Source organism: Ranitomeya imitator, chromosome 8 (assembly GCF_032444005.1).
Source record: "Ranitomeya imitator isolate aRanImi1 chromosome 8, aRanImi1.pri, whole genome shotgun sequence".
In the NCBI taxonomy this organism is placed as follows: Eukaryota; Metazoa; Chordata; class Amphibia; order Anura; family Dendrobatidae; genus Ranitomeya; species Ranitomeya imitator.
The window spans coordinates 25,810,996-25,834,497 of NC_091289.1; the positions used below are offsets into that span (position 1 = coordinate 25,810,996).

Here is a 23,502-nt window from a genome sequence, read left to right on the forward strand (position 1 = left end):
GCAAAAAAGTGCAAAAATTTTAATGAAACAGAATTGGAAAAATAATTTTTAGGCCTAAATATATACATTTAAGTATAAAAAAATCAATTAATTATCTCTAAAAGTGGACAACCCTTTTAAGTAAGTTTCCTGTATTGTCACCTGCTGGCCAGTACCGGTATTACAGCTACTGATTCAAATGTAAGTTCATTCCTGTCTCTGTCATCAGCAGTTGAATTGAATGAATCCAATCATTCAGCTACATGGAACCAAGTCCTTGTTTCTCAACAAAAATTATGTCAGAACTTAAGCTCATTGATCCAGGAGGCAACAATACATTTATGCATCACCCAGGACTATGAATTAGGGACAATACCTTTAAAGAAGACCTGTCATCAATTGTTCAAAAGTGGCAAGTTTTCGCTTTCATTTTATTTCAGCTGCTTTCCTGACTAGTGCGTATTTTATTTTTTCGAAATGCGCCAGACGGTTCCAGAAATATAGGTCTTTTCATTCAGTGCAAATTTTTACGGTATTTTTGAAGAAGGCGTGGCTCGCAGGATAATTATGCAGAAAATCCTAAAGACACACCCCAGAGGATCCTGTGAGCCACGCCCTCTTAGTAAAGACCATAAAAGGTAGCACGGAATAAAAAGACCCATAACTCTGGAACCGTATGGCGGATTTAGACAAAATAAAAAACAGAATACTCAGCGGAGCAGCGGGAATAAAATTAGAGCTGGCACCTTTTGGCTAGATGACAAGTGTTCCTTAAGACCAAATCAGCAGATTAATTGTACCTAAATCCTTAACTGATCCAGCCCACTACTTCTTTTTTTTCCAGAGGAGGGTACGGTGCTTCCTTGGACAAACAGTTAACAAACTGCAGTTAGAATACGGCACTTTTTACATGCATAATAATAATAATAATAATAAGATGTTATTGCTGCTTTCTTATGCATAGAAAACTAACCTGACCTCAGAGAATCCAAACCTCACAGCTCCAACAATTCTGCAAAGCGAAGTTAAATTCTAGGTCACAAGTCATTTGCGGCTCAGGTGTGAATTCACCCGTTTTATATGCGGTGACAGGTCCGCTTTATCTGAGCAGCCGCGAGATTTACAAGTCAGGGTTTAAATTTGAGAAAACTCTATTGACTCAAGGGTAACTAAGATTCCGAAATAAAAATAGTATGTCACCGAATTCCGACTAAAGATATATGACAGACCTTGCAGCCAAAAAAAAAAAGACGTATTTTTAAGGAGGAAGCGGGAACATTGCCATTAGAGATCAGAAGGAATAGATCAGGCTTGTAAATTGAGAGCAGGGTTTATGGGGTCTGATCTTTCGCTGCAGTCTCTAATGGCACTGATGTTCTTTATTATGTCGTTCTGCAGTGTGTTTCCTTTCCTAGAACAGGACGGAGCGATATGCAGACATTGATCACCGAGGAACACGGGAAATAGCGGCAGTTCGGCGAGTAAACAGATTTTACGATATATTTAATATCCTTCCACATTAATATAGTTAAACAGTATGAAATGATGTACAGACAGAGAAAACTGCCTTAAGGCAGATGTAAAGAGAAGAAGAAATATATTTTTTATATTCTGGTGGTTCTGGTAGTCGGTAGATCTGGTGTTATAGTCATCAACCAATTTTTGCTCATATACAGAGGTTCATTGGGTTGTATGAGGGCACATTGTTACAACCTGTCCCGGTTATCCTGTGCTCCACTTCCTTCCCCTGAGTTCGCTGCCCTCTGTTAAGCTCCACATCGGATTTTGCAAGTTGCCCGGCGTGGCTCTATGACCTCATCTATGGGGTCTATCATCTATTTATAATCAGTAAAGTGTATCGTATCTTATCATATCATATCTACCTAGACCTTGGAGGATCTACCTCACCTGGTGAGCCCAGCGCAAAAAGTAACTGAAATGATTAAAAAAAAAAAAAAATCTATCTGAGAGCCCCAATCTCCAGGGATCAAGTAATCAATTCCGTGCCAATCAAATACATTTCAAATTTTCATAACTTCTCTGAACTATATGTGATTCTCTTTATTCAAAATGGTGAATATGCAGTGTAGAAGATTGTACGAGCCAGAGAAGGATCGTATGACCTTAAATGCAAATTGGCAGGCTTACCCATAATGCCTTGCAGCTATCGCATCACATGACATAGCACAATAAATAAGGAGGGACCATCAAAGCCTGTATAAAAGCCAAGGCAGGGAATGCAGCAGCCGTCTTCTGTCTATGTCTGCCAGTGCAATGCGTTTATAGTTCTGTGACAATTCAATCACGCATATACGATTTTTCAGGGCAATTGAAGGCATCTGAATACTTTCAATTTGTGGCAAATTCATTGGTTATTAATTAAAATTCCAGACTAAATTCTGTGAAGCTGGCAAAGTTAAATTGAAAAAGTTTCGATCATCCCTACCCAATGTTCAAGTTTTACAGATAATGGCTTCACAATCTAAATGTAGTGGTTCTAAGTGGAACGGGAATAGGATATCAAATGGGGTCTGTGCTCCAAGGGATGGATCCCGGATTCCAACTTTGGGCAAAGCAGTATAATAATATTGTGCAAAGCACACATCGTCAGATTGTGCCTAATCGTCTTAAACTCTTTGCTCCCTCCGATCTCAAAATTCCTGGACCATTTTTGTTCATGCAAGTCCACAACTCCTTTGCACACGCAACCTCAGCCGGTGCAGAGTCAGGACATGGCGATTTGGCTCCTGTAGATATAAAGCGAGGAGGGTTAATATTTGCCATTGTCTTATGTATATATTTTATGCACAAAAATTAAACAACGCAGTGGTCTAGAACAAGTTTCCCGTCTCTTCCCCAAAATGTGTCCCTGTTGAGCACTCACATTTGTGTAGGTTTGCTCACCGATACCTGATAATATAGGTTCCTTCCACGTTATCAATAAAACTTTGTAACTACCATGAGGCACTTGGTGGGTGATGGGTTGGTGATAATCCACAAGTAGTGTTGAGCGATACCGTCCGATATTTGAAAGTATCGGTATCGGATGGTATCGGCCGATATCCGAAAAATATCGGATATCGCCGATACCGATATCTGATACCAATACAAGTCAATGGGACACAAATATCGGAAGGTATTCCTCTATGGTTCCCAGGGTCTGAAGGAGAGGAAACTCTCCTTCAGGCCCTGGGATCCATATTCATGTGTAAAATAAAGAATAAAAATTATTGATATACTTACCCTCGGACGCGCCCTGGTTGTCACCGCTGCAACCGCCATGATTCCCTTCCTAAGAATGAGCGCGTTAATGACATTCGATGACTTCGCGGCTTGTGATTGGTCACGTGAGCGGTCACATGACGCTACCGCGACCAATCACAAGCTGCGACGTCATCGAAGGTCATTAACGCCCTCATTCTTAGGAAGGGAAGCATGGCGGTTGCAGCGGTGACAACCAGGGCGCGTCCGAGGGTAAGTATATCAATATTTTTTATTTTTATTCTTTATTTTAAACATGAATCTTAATCCCGATACCGATTCCCGATATCACAAAAATATCGGAACTCGGTATCGGAGTTCCGATACCGCAAATATCGGCCGATACCCGATACTTGCGGTATCGGAATGCTCAACACTATCCACAAGCTGTTTTGGCTTTTTTATTGAATTAAAGGGATTGTTCAGGACTGTAACATTGATGGCCTATCCTTAGGGTAGGTCATCAATGTCTCATCGGTAGGGTGGGGGGCGTATCTTTAGGGTTCTCTGCTTTATTAGTATAAAATATTCGCACTTTAGCCAATCACAAGACCAAAAAGGACAGTGAAAAGAATAGTTTATTTTTCTCTAATTTTTCCCAGTGAAGGCGAATAACCTGGCTAGTTCTGGGCTTAACTAGCTAGGTCATTCTCCTTCACCGGGCAAAATTAGAGAATACAAAAAACTCACTGTCCCCTTCTGTCTTGCGATTGGCTAAACCGCAAATATTTTATACCAGTTTGATGAAGTCCCTTTGACAAATTTGTGTTTGCTGTCTTATTCGCTACTAGCTAAATCACATATACAAGCGCCACTATCCACGTAATTCACATTTCTCTGCATAATTTTCTGTAAGTCACGCCCTCTTGGAAAAAAACATAGCACTAAACAAAAAGGGTCATATGTCTGGAACCGTGTCAGATTCAAAAAATAAAAAATAAAAAAACCTAATATTCGGGTGACCATGGGGAATAAAATTCGAGACAAAAACTGACCACTTTTGAATTCCATATATGACTGCGATCTCTTCATCTCTTTCGCAAAACCAACAGTGCGTCCACAACTTTAGGAAAAAAGGAGCCGATCTGCAGCACTCGGCAGCGGCTGCTACACATTGTCTAGAGCAGCTCCACTCAACGTTTAGATGTGGACGTTCTAATGCCAGATGGACTTGGGGTGTCCGATCCCAGGAGTTTTGATATCTATGATCTATCTATGTGGAGCCTATTTCTCATCAGGGGCTGTTTTTAGGGAGCTCTTCCGGGAATATAGAAGTCAGGTACGATTGTCCCCGCAGACAATAATGTTTACGTGACTTCATCTGCTGTCACCAGACATAGTGATTATATGGTAAGGACGGACGCCTCCGTCTACAGGTCTCATCCAGATCTGATCCTGTAGTGTCAAACAACAAAAAGCATCTGTGGAATGGAAGGTGAAAATTACCCAATGTCAAGAGAATGTTGTGTTCACCCGATGGGATTTTCTGTAACCTGATGAAACACAGAAATTCATTGCGGCTCGGAAAACATATCAGGAACAATTCCCCAAATTACAAAGACTGGTAGTTCTGCCCGGGTTAGTTCATCCGATCGATATCGGGCATGATAAATATATATTAGTAAATTGCTATTCGTGTAATTCCCTAATACGTACGTTGAAGTTCAACAAAGTGATCTCTTAAAGGAACAATCCGGTCTGAACATTTTTTTGTTTTCTATCTAAACAGGCAGCTGGGTAAGTTGGGTTATAAATGTGGCTTCACATATCTGAAAAGATGTGGCACGGACTGGTAAACTATGAAAAAATAAAATAAAAACATGATTTTTTGAAACTCTGCGGAGAGAAGTTCATGCTCTAGATCTCTATATGGCCACGTAGTGGTTGAAATGTGGAAACAAGAAACCTGTTGACTCATGAATGGCCATGTAGATTTGAAGAGGACCTGTGCTCAGCTAATCGCTGCTATCTTCTAATCTCAGATATACCACAGGTCCCAGCAGAATGAGGCACATTCATGACACCCGTTCTTGTATTGTTGGAGAACTCAGAGGTTGGGTCAGCAATTAGGTGATAACTTGCCAAATAACCCATTAATTTCAATACAGTTTGTCTTTTGCCATTTAAATGTTACTAGTCTACAGCACAGATATTTACATAAACTTCATCATAGATTATCCTAAAAAATGTTCCAGCCATCACGTACATATCCCAAATAGAAGGTTTTACCGACAGCTCAGCTCCTGTTTCCCGGTCGTCCTCATCCTCTGAGATATAGGCTCCGAGAATTTCTTCTAACGTTATAATGGCAACGAGAAAGCTAAGGTTCTCCTAAGGAGAATATAGAAGATTATTGATCTCCCAGTGACTTTATTGGCAGCTTATAAAACTCTCCGGTGAGAAACAATTAATAAAAAAGGAGAGAAAACGAAGCAGATTGCAAGCGCTTGATTGTTATTAGAAATCCTTTTCCAGGAAAATATAAACCGGCCTGGATAACATCAGATAGTTATACCTGATTCTTAGGGATGGTTCAATATTTATTTGTGCCGTGCATCCTCCAGAATGTTCTCCTGCAGTGCTGGGATGTCTGCCGGACTCTCCGCCACTCCTGTAAAATGATTTTACCTGCGCTTCGATGCTTACTTATGGGATATATTTGTGTTACGACCCCGTACACTGCAATATGGCATCTACGGACGTTTATGAGCCCATGCCATAATTGCGCCTGTTTTGTCATTGCCGTAAAAGAGACATACTCCTCCAAAGTTATTACTCTGTATTAGGGCGGGTGCAGACGAATCGGGCAGAGACTCTGATTAAACTCTGATCAGAGTGTGATCCGATTCTCTCAGTTGAGGAGAGGATGGAGGAAAAAAATATTTTTCATCTTACAAAAACTTTATCTGACATAAGGGCTGTGAATTGGACCCTCAGGCACTGTCGGAATTCCAAAATGGTCACTAAACCATTCAGATGGTTTCTAATGGCTTCCTACTATAGGAATGCGTCAGAAACATTGGTCTAACCAGTTACATAGAGATATGAATTGACTCATGTATCTGCCCCGGCAATTTGATTTTATATAAAGCGGAATGTAAGAACGTCTCGCTAATCTCTGACATATTCTTCTGTGCACAATGCCGATGATTCTGCGGTACAGGAGCTGCTTTGTGCATGGTCTCTTCCATTCCAGCTCTTCAGTTACCTCTTCTTTTTGTAAAGCGTAAGCAGCTCTACGGATTGATTAATTGTAAAGTATCTAACATTCAGGCTTCAGAATAATCAGTCTAGACTTTCTAGATGTGACCGAGCTTCTTGGTCGCCATTCTTCATCAGTACAACGTGTGCGTGGTGGAGGTGGAAGGAGATCGACGCGACGTAGGACCATGATGTCTATGCAGAAGACAATATGACCATGGGAACAAAATTTAGAAAATGTTATTTGTTGGTAAAGTCTTCCCAGATACATTATGGCAAAGCAGCATTCTAATAAATGTCCATTTAGGACTCATCACCTGGTGGGCTTCAGAAAATCGCAAAAGTCCTAAAACTTCACATTTATTAGTAGGTTCTAAAAAGAGTCAGAAACCAAACCCAATAATTCCAGGCTGTCCTATATATCCATGAAGAAAATGGGAAAATCCAGCAACCGCAAAAGTCATAAAACTTCACATTTATTAGGAGGTTCTAAAAAGAGTCAGAAACCAAACCCAATAATTCCAGGCTGTCCTATATATCCATGAAGAAAATGGGAAAATCCAGCAACCGCAAAAGTCATAAAACTTCACCTTTATTAGTCGGTTCTAAAAAAGAGTCAGAAACCAAACCCAATAATTCCAGGCTGTCCTAAATATCCATGAAGAAAATGGGAAAATCCAGCAACCGCAAAAGTCATAAAACTTCACATTTATTAGGAGGTTCTAAAAAGAGTCAGAAACCAAACCCAATAATTCCAGGCTGTCCTATATATCCATGAAGAAAATGGGAAAATCCAGCAACCGCAAAAGTCATAAAACTTCACATTTATTAGGAGGTTCTAAAAAGAGTCAGAAACCAAACCTAATAATTCCAGGCTGTCCTATATATCCATGAAGAAAATGGGAAAATCCAGCAACCGCAAAAGTTATAAAACTTCACCTTTATTAGTCGGTTCTAAAAAAGAGTCAGAAACCAAACCCAATAATTCCAGGCTGTCCTAAATATCCATGAAGAAAATGGGAAAATCCAGCAACCGCAAAAGTCATAAAACTTCACATTTATTAGGAGGTTCTAAAAAGAGTCAGAAACCAAACCCAATAATTCCAGGCTGTCCTATATATCCATGAAGAAAATGGGAAAATCCAGCAACCGCAAAAGTCATAAAACTTCACATTTATTAGTAGGTGCTAAAAAGAGTCAGAAACAAAACCCAACAATTCCAGGCTGTCCTATATATCCATGAAGAAAATGGGAAAATCCAGCAACCGCAAAAGTCATAAAACTTCACATTTATTAGTAAGTTCTAAAAAAGAGTCAGAAACCAAACCCAATAATTCCAGGCTGTCCTATATATCCATGAAGAAAATGGGAAAATCCAGCAACCGCAAAAGTCATAAAACTTCACATTTATTAGTAGGTTCTAAAAAGAGTCAGAAACCAAACCCAATAATTCCAGGCTGTCCTATATATCCATGAAGAAAATGGGAAAATCCAGCAACCGCAAAAGTCATAAAACTTCACATTTATTAGTAAGTTCTAAAAAAGAGTCAGAAACCAAACCCAATAATTCCAGGCTGTTCTAAATATCCATGAAGAAAATGGGAAAATCCAGCAACCGCAAAAGTCATAAAACTTCACATTTATTAGTAGGTTCTAAAAAAGAGTCAGAAACCAAACCCAATAATTCCAGGCTGTTCTAAATATCCATGAAGAAAATGGGAAAATCCTGCAACCACAAAAGTCATAAAACTTCACATTTATTAGTAGGTTCTAAAAAGAGTCAGAAACCAAACGCAATAATTCCAGGCTGTTCTAAATATCCATGAAGAAAATGGGAAAATCCAGCAACCGCAAAAGTCATAAAACTTCACCTTTATTAGTAGATTTAAAACATGAAAAGGAAAAATGTTAGATAACATGATAACGGTCGACGCGATTCGAGCTACACTAGCTTTTAATCATGTATACGTATACCATCAACGTATACTCTGCACATTTACATGCATATCCCCATTACGCACACATAAAATAAAATAGGTACTTGCTAATACATTACTCACGCATTTTCACATTATACATGCACATACATAGTACACACATGCACACAAGTATATATATAAAATATGCATGTACAGAGATAACACAATTACATTTTTGTGATGCGCTTGGTCAGATGACCGGACATTGTTTTTCATTCGTTCCAAGTTGTAAAGGCCAAAACTTTATTTTCTTTTCCTAAGCTTCTCTATAGGAGTTCTCTTTTTTTTATTTGCGCGACAAGCCGTATTTTTTACGTACCATTTTACCAAACCCACGCATAGTGCTTTGCAGTGGTATAAACTTTTTTATGGGTTTAATGGAGAAAAAAAAAAACAGTTGCTATTTTTTACGCCTTTTACTGACCTCCATAAATAATCTGTTCACTGTATTATACGGGTTGTCATGATTAAAGGGATAATGGCTATGTATTTTGCAGTTTTGTTTTTAAATGGGTCTTTCAGGCTCTATACAGTTTTCTGCAGTCTCTCTATTTTGTGCAGATTTTAACGATTCCCCCTGTATTGGACGGTCACGTGGCCACAAGTATGTGATTTGCGTACTGGCGGTCACATTCGGACTAGATTCTTATGCAGTTTTCTCAAAACATCGAGAGAATCGGATGAGAATCTACTGAGGTCATGATCATTAATAAGCCCACTAGCACTAAAAATATCGGGAAACCATGAAAGTGCGCACATAGTGACTGCAAAATATCTCTAGAGCCTAGTAAATCCCTTTGAAATGAGAATGTTCTAATTGTTTTTTAGTATTTTTAGTATTTTTTAGAAAAATATTTAGAATTGAGAGTCCTCAATTGAGAGTACCTTTTAAACTATCTACTAGTATTTTTTTTAGAAATTTTAAAGGAAAACAAAATCCCATGTTTATTTTACCCCTAATATACAGGTATATAGAGATATTCTAGTATGTAGAGCTGCATCTCTATGTACTAGCACACAATGCCTGTAATGAAGAAGATTACCATTTAAAGGTTTAGCCAGAAAAATTCCTCCTATACTTAGCACTGCTGCTTGTAGCTCCCTGATAAAGCTGTTTCCTGCAATGCTAGATGATCAAATGCTGGGAAAGACCACATTTTAAGAAAACAATATTTAATAAAGGCATCTAATGAGCACAGACAGTGTCACTGCCATGAGCTGTTGGAGGCACTGGTGAAGCTGAACCGGCGTATGCCTGCATATAGTTTTATAGGTGGAAGATTATAAGTATGAGTATAGGTTGTATTTTTTTTACTTAACACCCTACTCATTCTATATTTAGGAGTCTAGTAGGTGGACCTCTGAATAGCCCCACCCACTGGACTACTAAATATAGAAATAGCAGCCTACGCAGGTTTACCTTCTTTAAAAGATGTTGATCAGACATAATGTTTAGTGATGAGCGAATATACTCGTTACTCGCGATTTCCCGAGCACGTTAGGGGGACCTCCGAGTATTATTTAGTGCTTGGAGATTTAGTTTTCTTTGCCGCAGTTGGGTGATTTACAGCTACTAGCCTGCTTGATTACATGTGGGGATTCCCTAGCAACAAGGCAACCCCCACATGCACTTAGCCGGGCTAATAGCTGTAAATCATTCAGCTGAGGCAAGAAAAACTAAATCTCCGAACACTAAAAAATACTCGGAGGACCCCCGAGCGTGCTCGGGAAATCTCGAGTAACGAGTATATTCGCTCATCACTAATAATGATTAAAGTGACAGGTTCCCTTTAAGATGTGATCCTTGGTTGGCCATATCTCTGAAGACTCAAGGAGAAAGTGGGAAGCCAGGGCTACCCGAAAGGCCAACGGTTGCTTTTTTAAGTAACAGTACACACCAGGGGGATAAGATTTAATATCGATTGAGAGTCCAATGGCTATAAAAGAATGACAGACACAATAGAAAAGAGTGACTATAGAAAGACCTCTCACACTGTCACTGACTGCTTCCAGGACTGAAGAGCTTCTATGAATCCAGAGGGAATGTGCCGACGGAGCCAAAGACAGATAAAGAGCAGCCACCTCAGGATATTATATTGTTTGCAGTTCTAATGTTCCTGAAAAATAATGAAAAAAGCCTTGAAAGTGCCATAAATGAGATGATCTGTATTCAGACCCTCTCCTGGTGCTCGGCGTTCACTCGGAATACAAAGGAGGATGATGGCAGGAATATTTACTTGAAGCCTCGGTCCCCGTGTCTATTATTTAGGCGGTATATTATGTATTATCTGTCGGCACAATGAGAACATTCTGAGGCACTAGGAATTTGGGATACGGCGCAAAGAACATAGAGGCAATGGAATTGACCCTGTAATTACTGCTTCCTAGTAAGGGTGCGTTCTGGGAACCATAGGCTTGAGGATTATGGATTTATATAGATATATTATATTTTTATTGTGGGCCTAAGAGCTAACTGGCAGGTAGTTGCCTGATTCGCCCAGTCTGCCGGCACAGATCTCTCCTGCTGATGAGTCTACGGCTTCTGCTGATGTCAAATCGGCAGAGCAGCGACTTCTCTTCTGCGTTGCTCTGTCGACAGGGTGTGGCTGCCGATGTTATGCTGATTGATAGTTGACTCCCCACTGCAAAAAGATGGCTCACAATCAGCATGACATCAGTGGTAATGCCCCATCGACAGAATAGCCTGGAAGAAGAAGAAGACCTGCTCTGTTGATGTGCAGCAGCTGTCTGTCTGTGACCGCTCTGTGCCGTCGCTGGGCAGAACATGCAGCTAGATGCTAACTAGTTAGTTTTTTGGCTCCTAGTAAAAAAATAATTTAGTCCTGGATAACCCTTTTGAGGAATGGTCACCCTCTGATTATATGATTAATCATATCTTGCTATATGAGTAAAGATGAAAAACTAACAACTCTTATTGAAGGGAGCCGAACAGAAGGATCGGCATCTGCAAACTTATTACATGGCTGCATTTGTCTTTGGCTGATTACAGGCAACCTCATCGTAGGTGACAAGTTCACATTGTATAGTGATACTCACCTTATTAACTTCTCGAGAAAGGCATTCAAGACAGTGGCGCCACCATGCCACCGGCCCGAAATACCAATCTTCAAACAGCGCCAAGAGTCTAACTTACCCCCTACTCACTGGATTAGGAGTATCTTGACTCCCGGTTGATCCTGAGAATGGGCACCTGCAGACTCCTGTCTAAATTCAGTGGCGCCACATCTCTATTTATGGTCTATAGGACTGCAGAGATAGCGGAGTAAAGACTAAACGCATCAGTGGTGCGCATTTCAAAACCTCTTTTTCTGGACTTATCGGGGTCCTAGTAATCAGCAAGGTGTTACCCAGCCTGTGAATAGTTGACAACTTTCCAGGTTTGTGAAAAACTTGTAAAAAAAAAACCCTTTAAAGCATTTCCCAGACATTTTTTCGGCAACTCTCCACTCCACCTGTTGAGAGAAGTCCCCAAAAAGGCAATTTGCTTCAACAGAACACATTGCAAAAACAGGAAATGTCAAAGAAAACTTTCTAAACTAGTTATCGGCAATAATAATAGCTTTTGTTTAGGGTACCGTGAAGCACCGCCTAATGTCATTGGTCTGCCCATTAAGGAGGCAAGTTCTAAAGTTGCCTTCAGGACTTATGGAGAAATGTCCCAACCCTACTGACTTTTTCCATGGACAGTGTCTACAGCTCTTCTACTCAACAGACATCAGATAGTTATTCTAAAAAAGTGAAAACTGGCATAAAGTTTACCGGAGATGCCAAGGTGGACGAAGGTCTACCTTGTTCCTATGGTTCTAACACTAACGTCAGAAGGTTGGTTCATATTGATTTTTGCAGCGGCCTCCACTATGTTCCATCTAATGTAAATCTGGCCCAACATCCTTTCAACCTCACTAGTGAGAAATATTAAGGGACTCCATACAGGATTTGTTTTTTAGGAATAAACTTTTTTTTTGTCTTTTTGGGAGTAAACTTTTGTTTTTGTCCTAGAACAATTTGGCCGGGGATTGTTTGCGTTATTTTCTGCTTTCTCAGCTGTGCGGTTATTTTGATTGAATTTGTTTGTTTTTTTTTTGTTCTTTTTCTTCTTATCAGATTTAATGCGATGTCGTTTGTTTTCCTGTGTAATTATGTAGATTCTCTTCAGAGCCGCTGTTTTTCAAGTTATAAATAAAATGGATTAAGTAATGCTCTTTAAATAATCGCAACCGCAGGGAACAAGTTTCTTGATGTTGACTTCACAATGATGTCGTCGGTGTATATGACTACAACCCATAAGACGTGGTCAAAAATCACCGCACCTGTGGGTCACATGGAAAGTACATAAGTAGGGTCATGGGCATCTGGACATCATTCCTCCAGGTCAGGAGTGGACATACCATTGGTGCAACCCGTGCGGCCATACAAGGGCCCAAGGAGTAATGGCAGGAAACAAGTTACTTGTTACATGAGATGTTGACTTCACAATGATGTCGTCGGTGTATATGACTATAACTCATAAGATGTAGTCAAAAATCACCGCACCTATGGGTCACATGGAAAGTACATAAGTAGGGTCATGTGCATCTGGATATCATTCCTCCAGGTCAGGAGTGGACATACCATTGGTGCAACCCGTGTAGCCATACAAGGGCCCAAGGAGTAATGGCAGGAAACAAGTTTCTTGTTACATGAGATGTTGACTTCACAATGATGTCGTCGGTGTATATGACTATAACTCATAAGATGTGGTCAAAAATCACCGCACCTATGGGTCACATGGAAAATACATAAGTAGGGTCATGTGCATCTGGGCATCATTCCTCCAGGTCAGGAGTGGACATACCATTGGTGCAACCCGTGCCACCATACAAGGGCCCAAGGAGTAATGGCAGGAAACAAGTTTCTTGTTACATGAGATGTTGACTTCACAATGATGTTATCGGTGTATATGACTATAACCCATAAGACGTGGTCTAAAATCACCTCACCTATGGGTCACATGGAAAGTACATAAGTAGGGTCATGGGCATCTGGACATCATTCCTCCAGGTCAGGAGTGGACATACCATTGGTGCAACCCGTGCGGCGATACAAGGGCCCAAGGAGTAATGGCAGGAAACAAGTTTCTTGTTACATGAGATGTTGACTTCACAATGATGTCATCGGTGTATATGACTATAACCCATAAGACGTGGTCAAAAATCACCGCACCTATGGGTCACATGGAAAGTACATAAGTAGGGTCATGGGCATCTGGACATCATTCCTCCAGGTCAGGAGTGGACATACCATTGGTGCAAACCGTGCGGCCATACAAGGGCCCAAGGAGTAATGGCAGGAAACAAGTTTCTTGTTACATGAGATGTTGACTTCACAATTATGTCATCGGTGTATATGACTATAACCCATAAGACGTGGTCAAAAATCACCGCACCTATGGGTCACATGGAAAGTACATAAGTAGGGTCATGGGCATCTGGACATCATTCCTCCAGGTCAGGGGTGGACATACCATTGGTGCAATCTGTACGGCCGCATAGGGACCCAAGGAATAAGGGGGCCATTTCTATTTCTAAAGCAGGTGGAATCGTGCATTATGATGATCTTCAAGACTGAAAAAGTCCCATAAAATATTCTTGCCCAGGGGCAATTGTTCTTCGCCCCACTCCATGTTCCATCCTAAGAGAACAATGCTTCTATAAATTACTCTGAACTCCAAGGCTATGTGCACACGTTGAGTATTGGCATGACCAGGACAGTTTCTGTTTCGGAGCCTTCATTTTCTACTTCGCTTCTTCAAAAAGACCTAACTTTTTGTTTTCATAACTTGATTTCATCGGGACGAGTTGTAGTTTTGAACGACACTGTTTAATTTACCATGTAAGGTACAGAAAAACAGAAAAAAATTCCAAATGCGGTAAAACGGTGAAAAAATGCAATTCCCCCATTTTTTTTTCATGGCATTCATCATGTAGTAAAAAATGACCTAGCAGTGCGATTCTTCAGGTCAGTAGGAGTACGGAAATACAAAACGTATAAAGTTTATTCTTTTATATATTTTCACAGTCTAAAAACATTTCAAACTTTTTGCTTGTGTCGACTTGTAACTTTTTTATTTTTCGGGATGTGTAAGTGCTTGTCTTTTGCGTGCTGAGCCTACATTTTTATTGATTCTACTTAGGCTTTCAAATGATATTTTAATAGTTTTTTAGGACACTTTTTTTAATCCGGGTGCTGTAGCCAAAAATAAAAAAATGTTCTTGTGCTTCGAATTTTAGTTCTTCATAGCTTTTTAAGGTTGAAGGGTAGACTTAAATGGTTATTCCCATCTCCAAGATCCTATCTCAATATGTAATAGGTGTAATAATAATAATATTAGCAAATGCCTTCAAATTAAAAATCTAGTATAGTTTTTCTGATTAGCGATGTCTCTTTCCTCATGTGCAGGCATTGCAGGACCTTAGGTATCCATTGTTATGACAACTAACAACTAACTGTCACTATATTAGTGGTCATAACCATGGATACCTAAGGTCTTGCCATGCCTGCACATGAGAAAAGAGGCATAGTGATAGCAAATCAGAAAAACTATACTACATTTCTAATTGAAAGTATTTGCTAATATTATTATTATTACACTGACTACATATTGGGGTAGGATCATGGAGATGGGAATACCCCTTTAAGTCTATCGAGTTGAACCTACAACCTAACATGTTGATCCAGAAGAATGCAAAAACCTTATGGGGCAGACATTATTAGCTCCATATTAGGGGAAAAATTACTTCCGACTGCACATTTGGCAATCAGACTAGTTCTCTGGATCAACGCTCCTCAGACTAGTTCTCTGGACCAACGCTCCTCAGACTAGTTCTCTGGATCAACGCTCCTCAGACTAGTTCTCTGGATCAACGCTCCTCAGACTAGTTCTCTGGACCAACACTCCTCAGACTAGTTCTCTGGATCAACACTCCTCAGACTAGTTCTCTGGATCAACGCTCCTCAGACTAGTTCTCTGGATCAACGCTCCTCAGACTAGTTCTCTGGATCAGCGCTCCTCAGACTAGTTCTCTGGATTAACGCTCCTCAGACTAGTTCTTTGGATCAGCGCTCCTCAGACAAGTTCTCTGGATCAGCGCTCCTCAGACTAGTTCTCTGGATCAACGCTCCTCAGACTAGTTCTCTGGATCAGCGCTCCTCAGACTAGTTCTCTGGATCAACGCTCTTCAGACTAGTTCTCTGGATCAACTCTCCTCAGACTAGTTCTCTGGATCAGCGCTCCTCAGACTAGTTCTTTGGATCAGCGCTCCTCAGACTAGTTCTCTGGATCAGCGCTCCTCAGACTAGTTCTCTGGATCAGCGCTCCTCAGACTAGTTCTCTGGATCAACGCTCCTCAGACTAGTTCTCTGGACCAACGCTCCTCAGACTAGTTCTCTGGACCAACGCTCCTCAGACTAGTTCTCTGGATCAACGCTCCTCAGACTAGTTCTCTGGATCAGCGCTCCTCAGACTAGTTCTCTGGATCAATGCTCCTCAGACTAGTTCTCTGGATCAGCGCTCCTCAGACTAGTTCTCTGGATCAGCTCTCCTCAGACTAGTTCTCTGGACGAACGCTCCTCAGACTAGTTCTCTGGATCAGCGCTCCTCAGACTAGTTCTCTGGATCAGCGCTCCTCAGACTAGTTCTCTGGATCAACGCTCCTCAGACTAGTTCTCCGGATCAACGCTCCTCAGACTAATTCTCTGGATCAACGCTCTTCAGACTAGTTCTCTGGATCAACGCTCCTCAGACTAGTTCTCTGGATCAACGCTCCTCAGACTAGTTCTCTGGATCAGCGCTCCTCAGACTAGTTCTCTGGATCAACGCTCCTCAGACTAGTTCTCTGGATCAACGCTCCTCAGACTAGTTCTCTGGATCAACGCTCCTCAGACTAGTTCTCTGGACCAACGCTCCTCAGACTAGTTCTCTGGATCAACGCTCCTCAGACTAGTTCTCTGGATCAACGCTCTTCAGACTAGTTCTCTGGATCAACTCTGCTCAGACTAGTTCTCTGGATCAACGCTCCTCAGACTAGTTCTCTGGATCAACGCTCCTCAGACTAGTTCTCTGGACCAATGCTCCTCAGACTAGTTCTCTGGATCAACGCTCCTCAGACTAGTTCTCTGGATCAATGCTCCTCAGACTAGTTCTCTGGATCAACGCTCCTCAGACTTGTTCTCTGGATCAACGCTCCTCAGACTAGTTCTCTGGACCAATGCTCCTCAGACTAGTTCTCTGGATCAACGCTCCTCAGACTAGTTCTCTGGATCAATGCTCCTCAGACTAGTTCTCTGGATCAACGCTCCTCAGACTTGTTCTCTGGATCAACGCTCCTCAGACTAGTTCTCTGGATCAACGCTCCTCAGACTAGTTCTCTGGATCAACGCTCTTCAGACTAGTTCTCTGGATCAACTCTGCTCAGACTAGTTCTCTGGATCAACTCTCCTCAGACTAGTTCTCTGGATCAACGCTCCTCAGACTAGTTCTCTGGATCAACGCTCCTCAGACTAGTTCTCTGGATCAACGCTCCTCAGACTAGTTCTCTGGATCAACGCTCCTCAGACTAGTTCTCTGGACCAACGCTCCTCAGACTAGTTCTCTGGATCAACGCTCCTCAGACTAGTTCTCTGGATCAACGCTCCTCAGACTAGTTCTCTGGATCAACGCTCCTCAGACTAGTTCTCTGGACCAACGCTCCTCAGACTAGTTCTCTGGATCAACGCTCCTCAGACTAGTTCTCTGGATCAGTGCTCCTCAGACTAGTTCTCTGGATCAACGCTCCTCAGACTAGTTCTCTGGATCAGCGCTCCTCAGACTAGTTCTCTGGACCAACGCTCCTCAGACTAGTTCTCTGGACGAACGCTCCTCAGACTAGTTCTCTGGATCAACGCTCCTCAGACTAGTTCTCTGGATCAGTGCTCCTCAGACTAGTTCTCTGGATCAACGCTCCTCAGACTAGTTCTCTGGATCAGCGCTCCTCAGACTAGTTCTCTGGACCAACGCTCCATCTATCCTTTTTTTAAAATTATTTTTTAATTTTTACTATATTTCTTGGTCCCCTTAGTCATTTTGATGCAACAATCTCTCGATCGCTTATTCTATATTACTGCGATGCTGGAGTATTGCAGTGTATAGCTAGATAGTGATTCTCCTAAGAAGCATTGTCAAATGGTCCCTTATCAGGTTATTCATATATTTTCAGGACGAATAAGAAAGTAATGGCATAATATTAGATTATATAAAGAAATTCTATAACATTGATATTTCAGAGTGCGGACTACAAGTATTAAGTCTTCAAGATCCATGCAATTTCCCTGGAAGAATAAGGAACACATTTCCCCCAGTAAAACCTTCGGCAAATTTTACAATTTATTTCACGAAAACTAAATAAAGAACTTTCAACAGCCACCTCATTAGATTTAATGTATTTGATTAGCAGTTTTCAAATAATGTGATGAGGGTTTAATTGTAAGTGTTCATTTAAAATGTAAATGAGAGAAGCTGATGGATGCTAAAGAACAGATTATTACCGAGTGAGGACATTCCGAGGAAAAAGGTGAAGATTCCGCCATTTATTCCAAGACCTGATTCTTAAATTAAGTGATTTATGGAAATATTTTTCGGCGGACCGTCCGGTCTTAGGCTATGTTCACACTTTGCGGATTTTGCTGCGGATCCGCAGCAGTTTCCCATGAGTTTACAGTACAATGTAAACCTATGGGAAACAAAAAGCGCTGTGCACATGCTGCGGAAAAAAACGCGCGGAAACGCTGAGGATTACATTCCGCAGCACGTCACTTCTTTTCTGCGGATTTTCACCTGCTCCAATAGGAAACTGCAGATGAAAATCCGCATAAGAAACCGCAGTAAAAACCGCGATAAATCAGCAGTAAAAACCGCGACGGGTTTTCACTGCGGATTTTGGAATTCCGCTGCGGAAAAATTCCGCAGTGGAATCCGCAAAGTGTGCACATAGCCTTATAGCTCTGTAAAGGGATGTCCAGAACTTTAATAGGGCAAGTGCAGACGAGCCTATTTGCATTCCGAGTGCGATCCGACAAAACATCGGTTTGCACTCGGACCAATGTTAGTCTATGGGGCCGTGCGCACATCCAATGTTTTCTTTGGACGCGGGAAAAAAAATTGCTGCATGTCCAAGTTGGATCCAAAATACAGATCGGACTTGGCCGTGCAAGTCAATGAGTTCCTGTTGGAAAACAATGGGTTGCACTCGCATGACATCTGAGTGCAGTCCGATTTTTGTGCACTCACACAATGGAGAAGAAGGAGAATTTTTTTTCTCCATCTTCTCCTTAGTCATGAGAATCGGATCACACTATGCTCAAACTCTGATCAGAGTGTCATTGGCATAATCGGAACGATTCTCTTGGATGAGAGAATCTACGGTCGTCTGCACCTGCCCTTAGAATAGGTCTTCAATATCAGATTAGTGGAGGTCCAACACCCGGCACCCCCACCTATCAGCTGTTCGCAGCTCCACCATGGCACTGTATATTGCATAGTGATCTGTCTTGGGTAATTCACCTCTACTCATATTCACTACAATGGTAACTTTACGGCAGTGCCGGAGAACGGCCACTACACTGTACAGAGCAGTGTTCCTACTAGACAAACTGTTGAAAAAAAAAAACGCTGAAAAAAACATTATTTTACAGTATCAGCAAAATGAATGAGATTTCTGAAATGAAATGCACGCCCTACTTATTTTTCCCTTTCAGATTTGAACCATCAAAGCATTTTGTTTTATAAATCTGCAGCATATTAATTCTTTCAGCATTTTTGCAACGTTTTTTCACCCATTCAAATAAATGAGAAAAAAACATGTAAAAACGCATGCAAAAATGTGTCAAAAATAAGTCAAAATGCTCTTATTTTCCGCAGCGTTTTTCTTGCCAACTCTCTGGGCTTTTTTTTTTGAAGCAGAAGAATGTGCTGCAAATACTCAACATGTCAACATACCGTTTCGTTCCCACAATGAACTTTATGGTGAGTTTTTGATGCTGCAGATTATCTGCGCCATTTCTGCACCCATTGAGTAAAATAGGTTAAGCAGCATCAAAAACTCAGCAAAAACACATCGTGGGAACGTAGCAACAAAGTTTTGGAAAAAAGTGACAAAATATCTTTGTGCAATTTTTTTTAATCTGTTGACAGTATCACATCCCGCTTGACTTAAAATATTTGCCAATTAAAGTGTTTGTACCATCCGGTTAAAAAATTTCCCTATTAGAATCCCCGCCATTAATCAAAGTGCTGATGTGAGGCTAGTCACTAGTCACAGACAAGTCATGAGGCAGGGAAGTCAAACGTTCTTGGGTAAGATACCATGAAAGCACGTAGTAAACTAAGGGAAAAGGCAAAGGCGAAGTCAGGTCATGGTTTGAGGTCAGAATATCAATAAGATAGTGGATCTGAGCGAAGGGGTAAGGCCAAAGGATGGACAGAATGAGCTCCAAAGTGAGGCAGCAAAATATGAACAGAAAAGAAGAAATACAAGGCAAACCACTGCATCATCTGGCAGAGATCTGGGACTAACAGCTTAGCTAAGTAGCTGGGTAATTATCTGGAACAGGGAACATCTGAAAAAAGCTCAGCACCTCCCAGACTCAGATTGAATGGCTGAGCTGTCAATCAAAATACTGACAGCTCATTACAACCCTGCGCTAGACTTGACAACTGAGCTGTCAATCAAAATAGTGACTCTCAGCATACCCCAGCACCAGATTGCAAGACTCAACTGTCAGTCACTGTGTCTAAGACACACAGAGCGGAGGAATCGTGACAGTGGAGCTGTCATCAAGCAATTACCCCCACTTTGACAATATTAAAAGTAGAGAGAATGGAGTAACACGTGACTGCAGAATCCGACTACAGAAGGTTTATTTGTAGTCTGTCACCTAGGAGATACATTGTTCCGTGTAGGATCTGTAAACACAAAATGGTTGTATCTTTTTTTTAATTAGTGAGGACACAGGCTTTAATATTTAGTTGTAGGAGGGCATGATTATTCCCATGTTTTATTTCAAGTGCACATTTACTAAACACAGATGTGAATATTTTAGATATTTTCAGTATTTATGGGTCCTTTGCGAGAGGGTAACGAATGCATACGTAATACAATTGAATGGGAGAATCGTGGTTATTTTTTGCATCTTCGGTATAAAATTGTGAGTTTCAGCGGCTGGGAACGTGCTTTACTTTCCTTTGTGCGGTCACCGATCTTACGTTTCATAAAAGAAAGTAGCAGGTGCGGTAAATAAAGAAAGAGATAATCTACATAAACAACATGTTCTGAATGCGAGCGCTCGGGAAACTCATGAATTCTTCATGCGAGAATATATATATATTTTTTTAAAGAATTCTGTTACCTAAATGCTAAATGGAAAAAAAATAGAAGAATAAAACTGTTTAAATTAGATGGGTCGCCTCCTCTGCTCCTTCCATCTTAGGGTTGTCATTGGTGTCTGATGAACTGATTGGCGTTTACTTATAATATGGTTTAAAGGGTTATTCCCATCTCGTAAAATGGTGGCGAACACCTAGGATGTGTCTTCATGTTATGATCGGTGGAGGTCTGACCTGTAGGACCTTTTCCGATGCAGGAAAAGACTACTAAGGGACCACAATATAGAGGTTGGACCATCGGACCTTCCCTGATCATAAAGTGATGACATATCCCAGCAACACGCCTTCACTTATGGCATAAAAATATCCCTTTAAGCTTGGAAATAACAGCCTTCGAGTAAAAGTGAATTGTTAATGTCAATTATTTGCATGAGTGCGTCTAAGCAGGTCATGGACCTTTAAGGTCACAGTTCTAAAAAAAAAGAAGCTGAATATAAAAAGTGTTCCCTTTATTAAACTGTATATTTTGGAAATAAAACAATTAAGAATGAGATAACATCTGTCTAATCGATCCCTTCTTTAACTAGTCACTGGCTGAATTCAGATTTTTGGGCATGAGTGTTTATCGATCTTTTGTTTAACAGGAGATAGAGTAAAGGGGAGAGGCTCCTGCTGCAGGAAGTTTTCTTACAGCCAGATTCAGGGCTAGGAGGAGAAAGAGGGGAGCATCGTAGATCTTTTATAACACCCAGAGAAGATTTCTTTAAATATTTCTCAGTGGTTATTGTAATATGGGACAAAATAGGATTAATGCCATGTTGCTGCAATGCAGGTAGGTGCAGGCTCCACTAGATGGCAGTAGAGTGGAAGCAGGACTGTATCTAAACAGAGCTGGCCTGCAGGTCAGCAGTGAGGCTATCACAGGTGACAGCAGAATAGTCAAACTAGCCAGGTGAAATCCTAAACTGTAGCGCTGTACCAAAGGAATAAGCAAACTCACGGTCAGAGACAAGCCAGGGAGTCAGTAACGGTCAGGAGCGGATTAGCCAAAAGGCAAAAGACAGAAGCAGGTCAGGATACAAGCCAAGTCAAAACCAGGCAGTCAGCACACTGAAGGGAAACACTGAAATAGGGGAAAAGAGAGACACGGGTTCAGACAGCAACGCAGCAGGACAAATCAGAGCAATCAGAGTCAGCAACAGCAGCACTAGGCAAAACCTATAACTGACATGGTCTGCAGGACACAGCCGGGATAAATAGCAAACCTGAGACCAAACTGAGGCTGAGAAAGTTTAACTCTTGGCATGACCAGACTGGGAAAAAGGGAAAACAGGACCCAAAACCCAGTCTGGATCTTGACAATTAAACAGGACATTAAATGAGTTGTCCAAGCTTAGGGCTCAAGTCTGCAGTCACTCTATGTGACTGCAGACTTGTGTATCCTAACCGCATGCACAGTGCGCGCTGTCGGGATACTCTGGTTCTGGCACTAGGAGCTGGCAATCATGTGAACGCAAGTATCCAATTTGGATACTGCAGGCCACATTCCGATTATACATGTCCGGTCTTGCACATGTCTAGTCAGCATGTGATCACATATATGAAAATCGGATACTTGCAATCACACACCCGCCTGCTCCCAAAACCTGCACCAGAGAATCCTGACAGCGTGCAATGTGCGTGCTATGACGATTCACAAGTCTGCAGTCACATAGAGTGATGGCAGACTTGAACCCCAAACCTAGATAATCCCTTTAAGATAGAAATGTGTGGGGATATTTTTAAGCATTTTTGTGCATTTTAGTGTTCTTTTTATGTTAGATGGAATACGCCAGGAACTGTCTGGTGGCCGTGCGCCACGTTTCTGCTACCCATGCTCTCAGCAGTTAATTGCCAATTGTGGTTGGCATGCGGAGCACCCACACAGCTGGCACAGTTTTGGTAAATCATGTTTGCTATGCCTGATCTGACATTTGGAAGCTATGTTAATGCAATGCATTGTTATTGTGTAATTTTTTGAACGTACACATTTTAGTCAACTCTCTAAACATCTTGGTAATTGCGGTCTGACTCCTTGAATCTCATGTCTTTCACAGATCAGTAAACAGCAGCTCCAGACAGTGAAGGATCGCTTCCAGGCCTTCTTTAATGGAGAGACTCAGATTGTGGCGGATGAGGCATTCATGAACGCTGTGCAGAGTTACTACGAGGTAAGACATTGCTATACATTATCACTGCAGTTCTGCCTGGTCTGGTCCTCCAGCTTTACAATGTTGCTGTCATCTGTCATTAAAGGGATTGACTCATTAGAGACAACTCTTCGAAATTCAGCTACTAGGGCGATCACGTGGTCATCTCGATCTCATTACCAACACTTGAGCAAACAGTTGATTTTCGCAGTGGAAGCTTCAGCTAGCGACTGTTCCATGGAAAACGTAACATGGTGGTTTTTTCAAGCAAAATACAAGAACAGATCAAGTCTGCCAGAATGGCAGTCACCTATTCAGAGCCGCTCTCTGTTCTGGTTGATAGAGTGGAGTCTCAAGCAAGGGACACAGATCTAAGATTTACATATGCCTTAACAGGACAACTTTGGTCTTGATAGGTCAACCCATTAAAATTCCTTGTCCTCTAATAACACTAACAAGATGACTCTGCTAGCTC

General features: G+C 41.3%; 1 protein-coding gene across 23 annotated transcripts in view; it reads left to right on the forward strand.

Moving 5' to 3' along the window:
• The window catches only part of CADPS (calcium dependent secretion activator), a 548,041-nt gene that overhangs the window by 127,285 nt on the left and 397,254 nt on the right, over window positions 1–23,502 (forward strand). For all 23 annotated transcript variants that reach the window (XM_069736610.1, XM_069736601.1, XM_069736611.1 and 20 more), the window contains exon 2: window positions 22,935–23,048. In XM_069736610.1, the coding sequence (XP_069592711.1) occupies window positions 22,935–23,048 (114 nt within the window). The remainder of the gene's footprint in view (window positions 1–22,934; window positions 23,049–23,502) is intronic.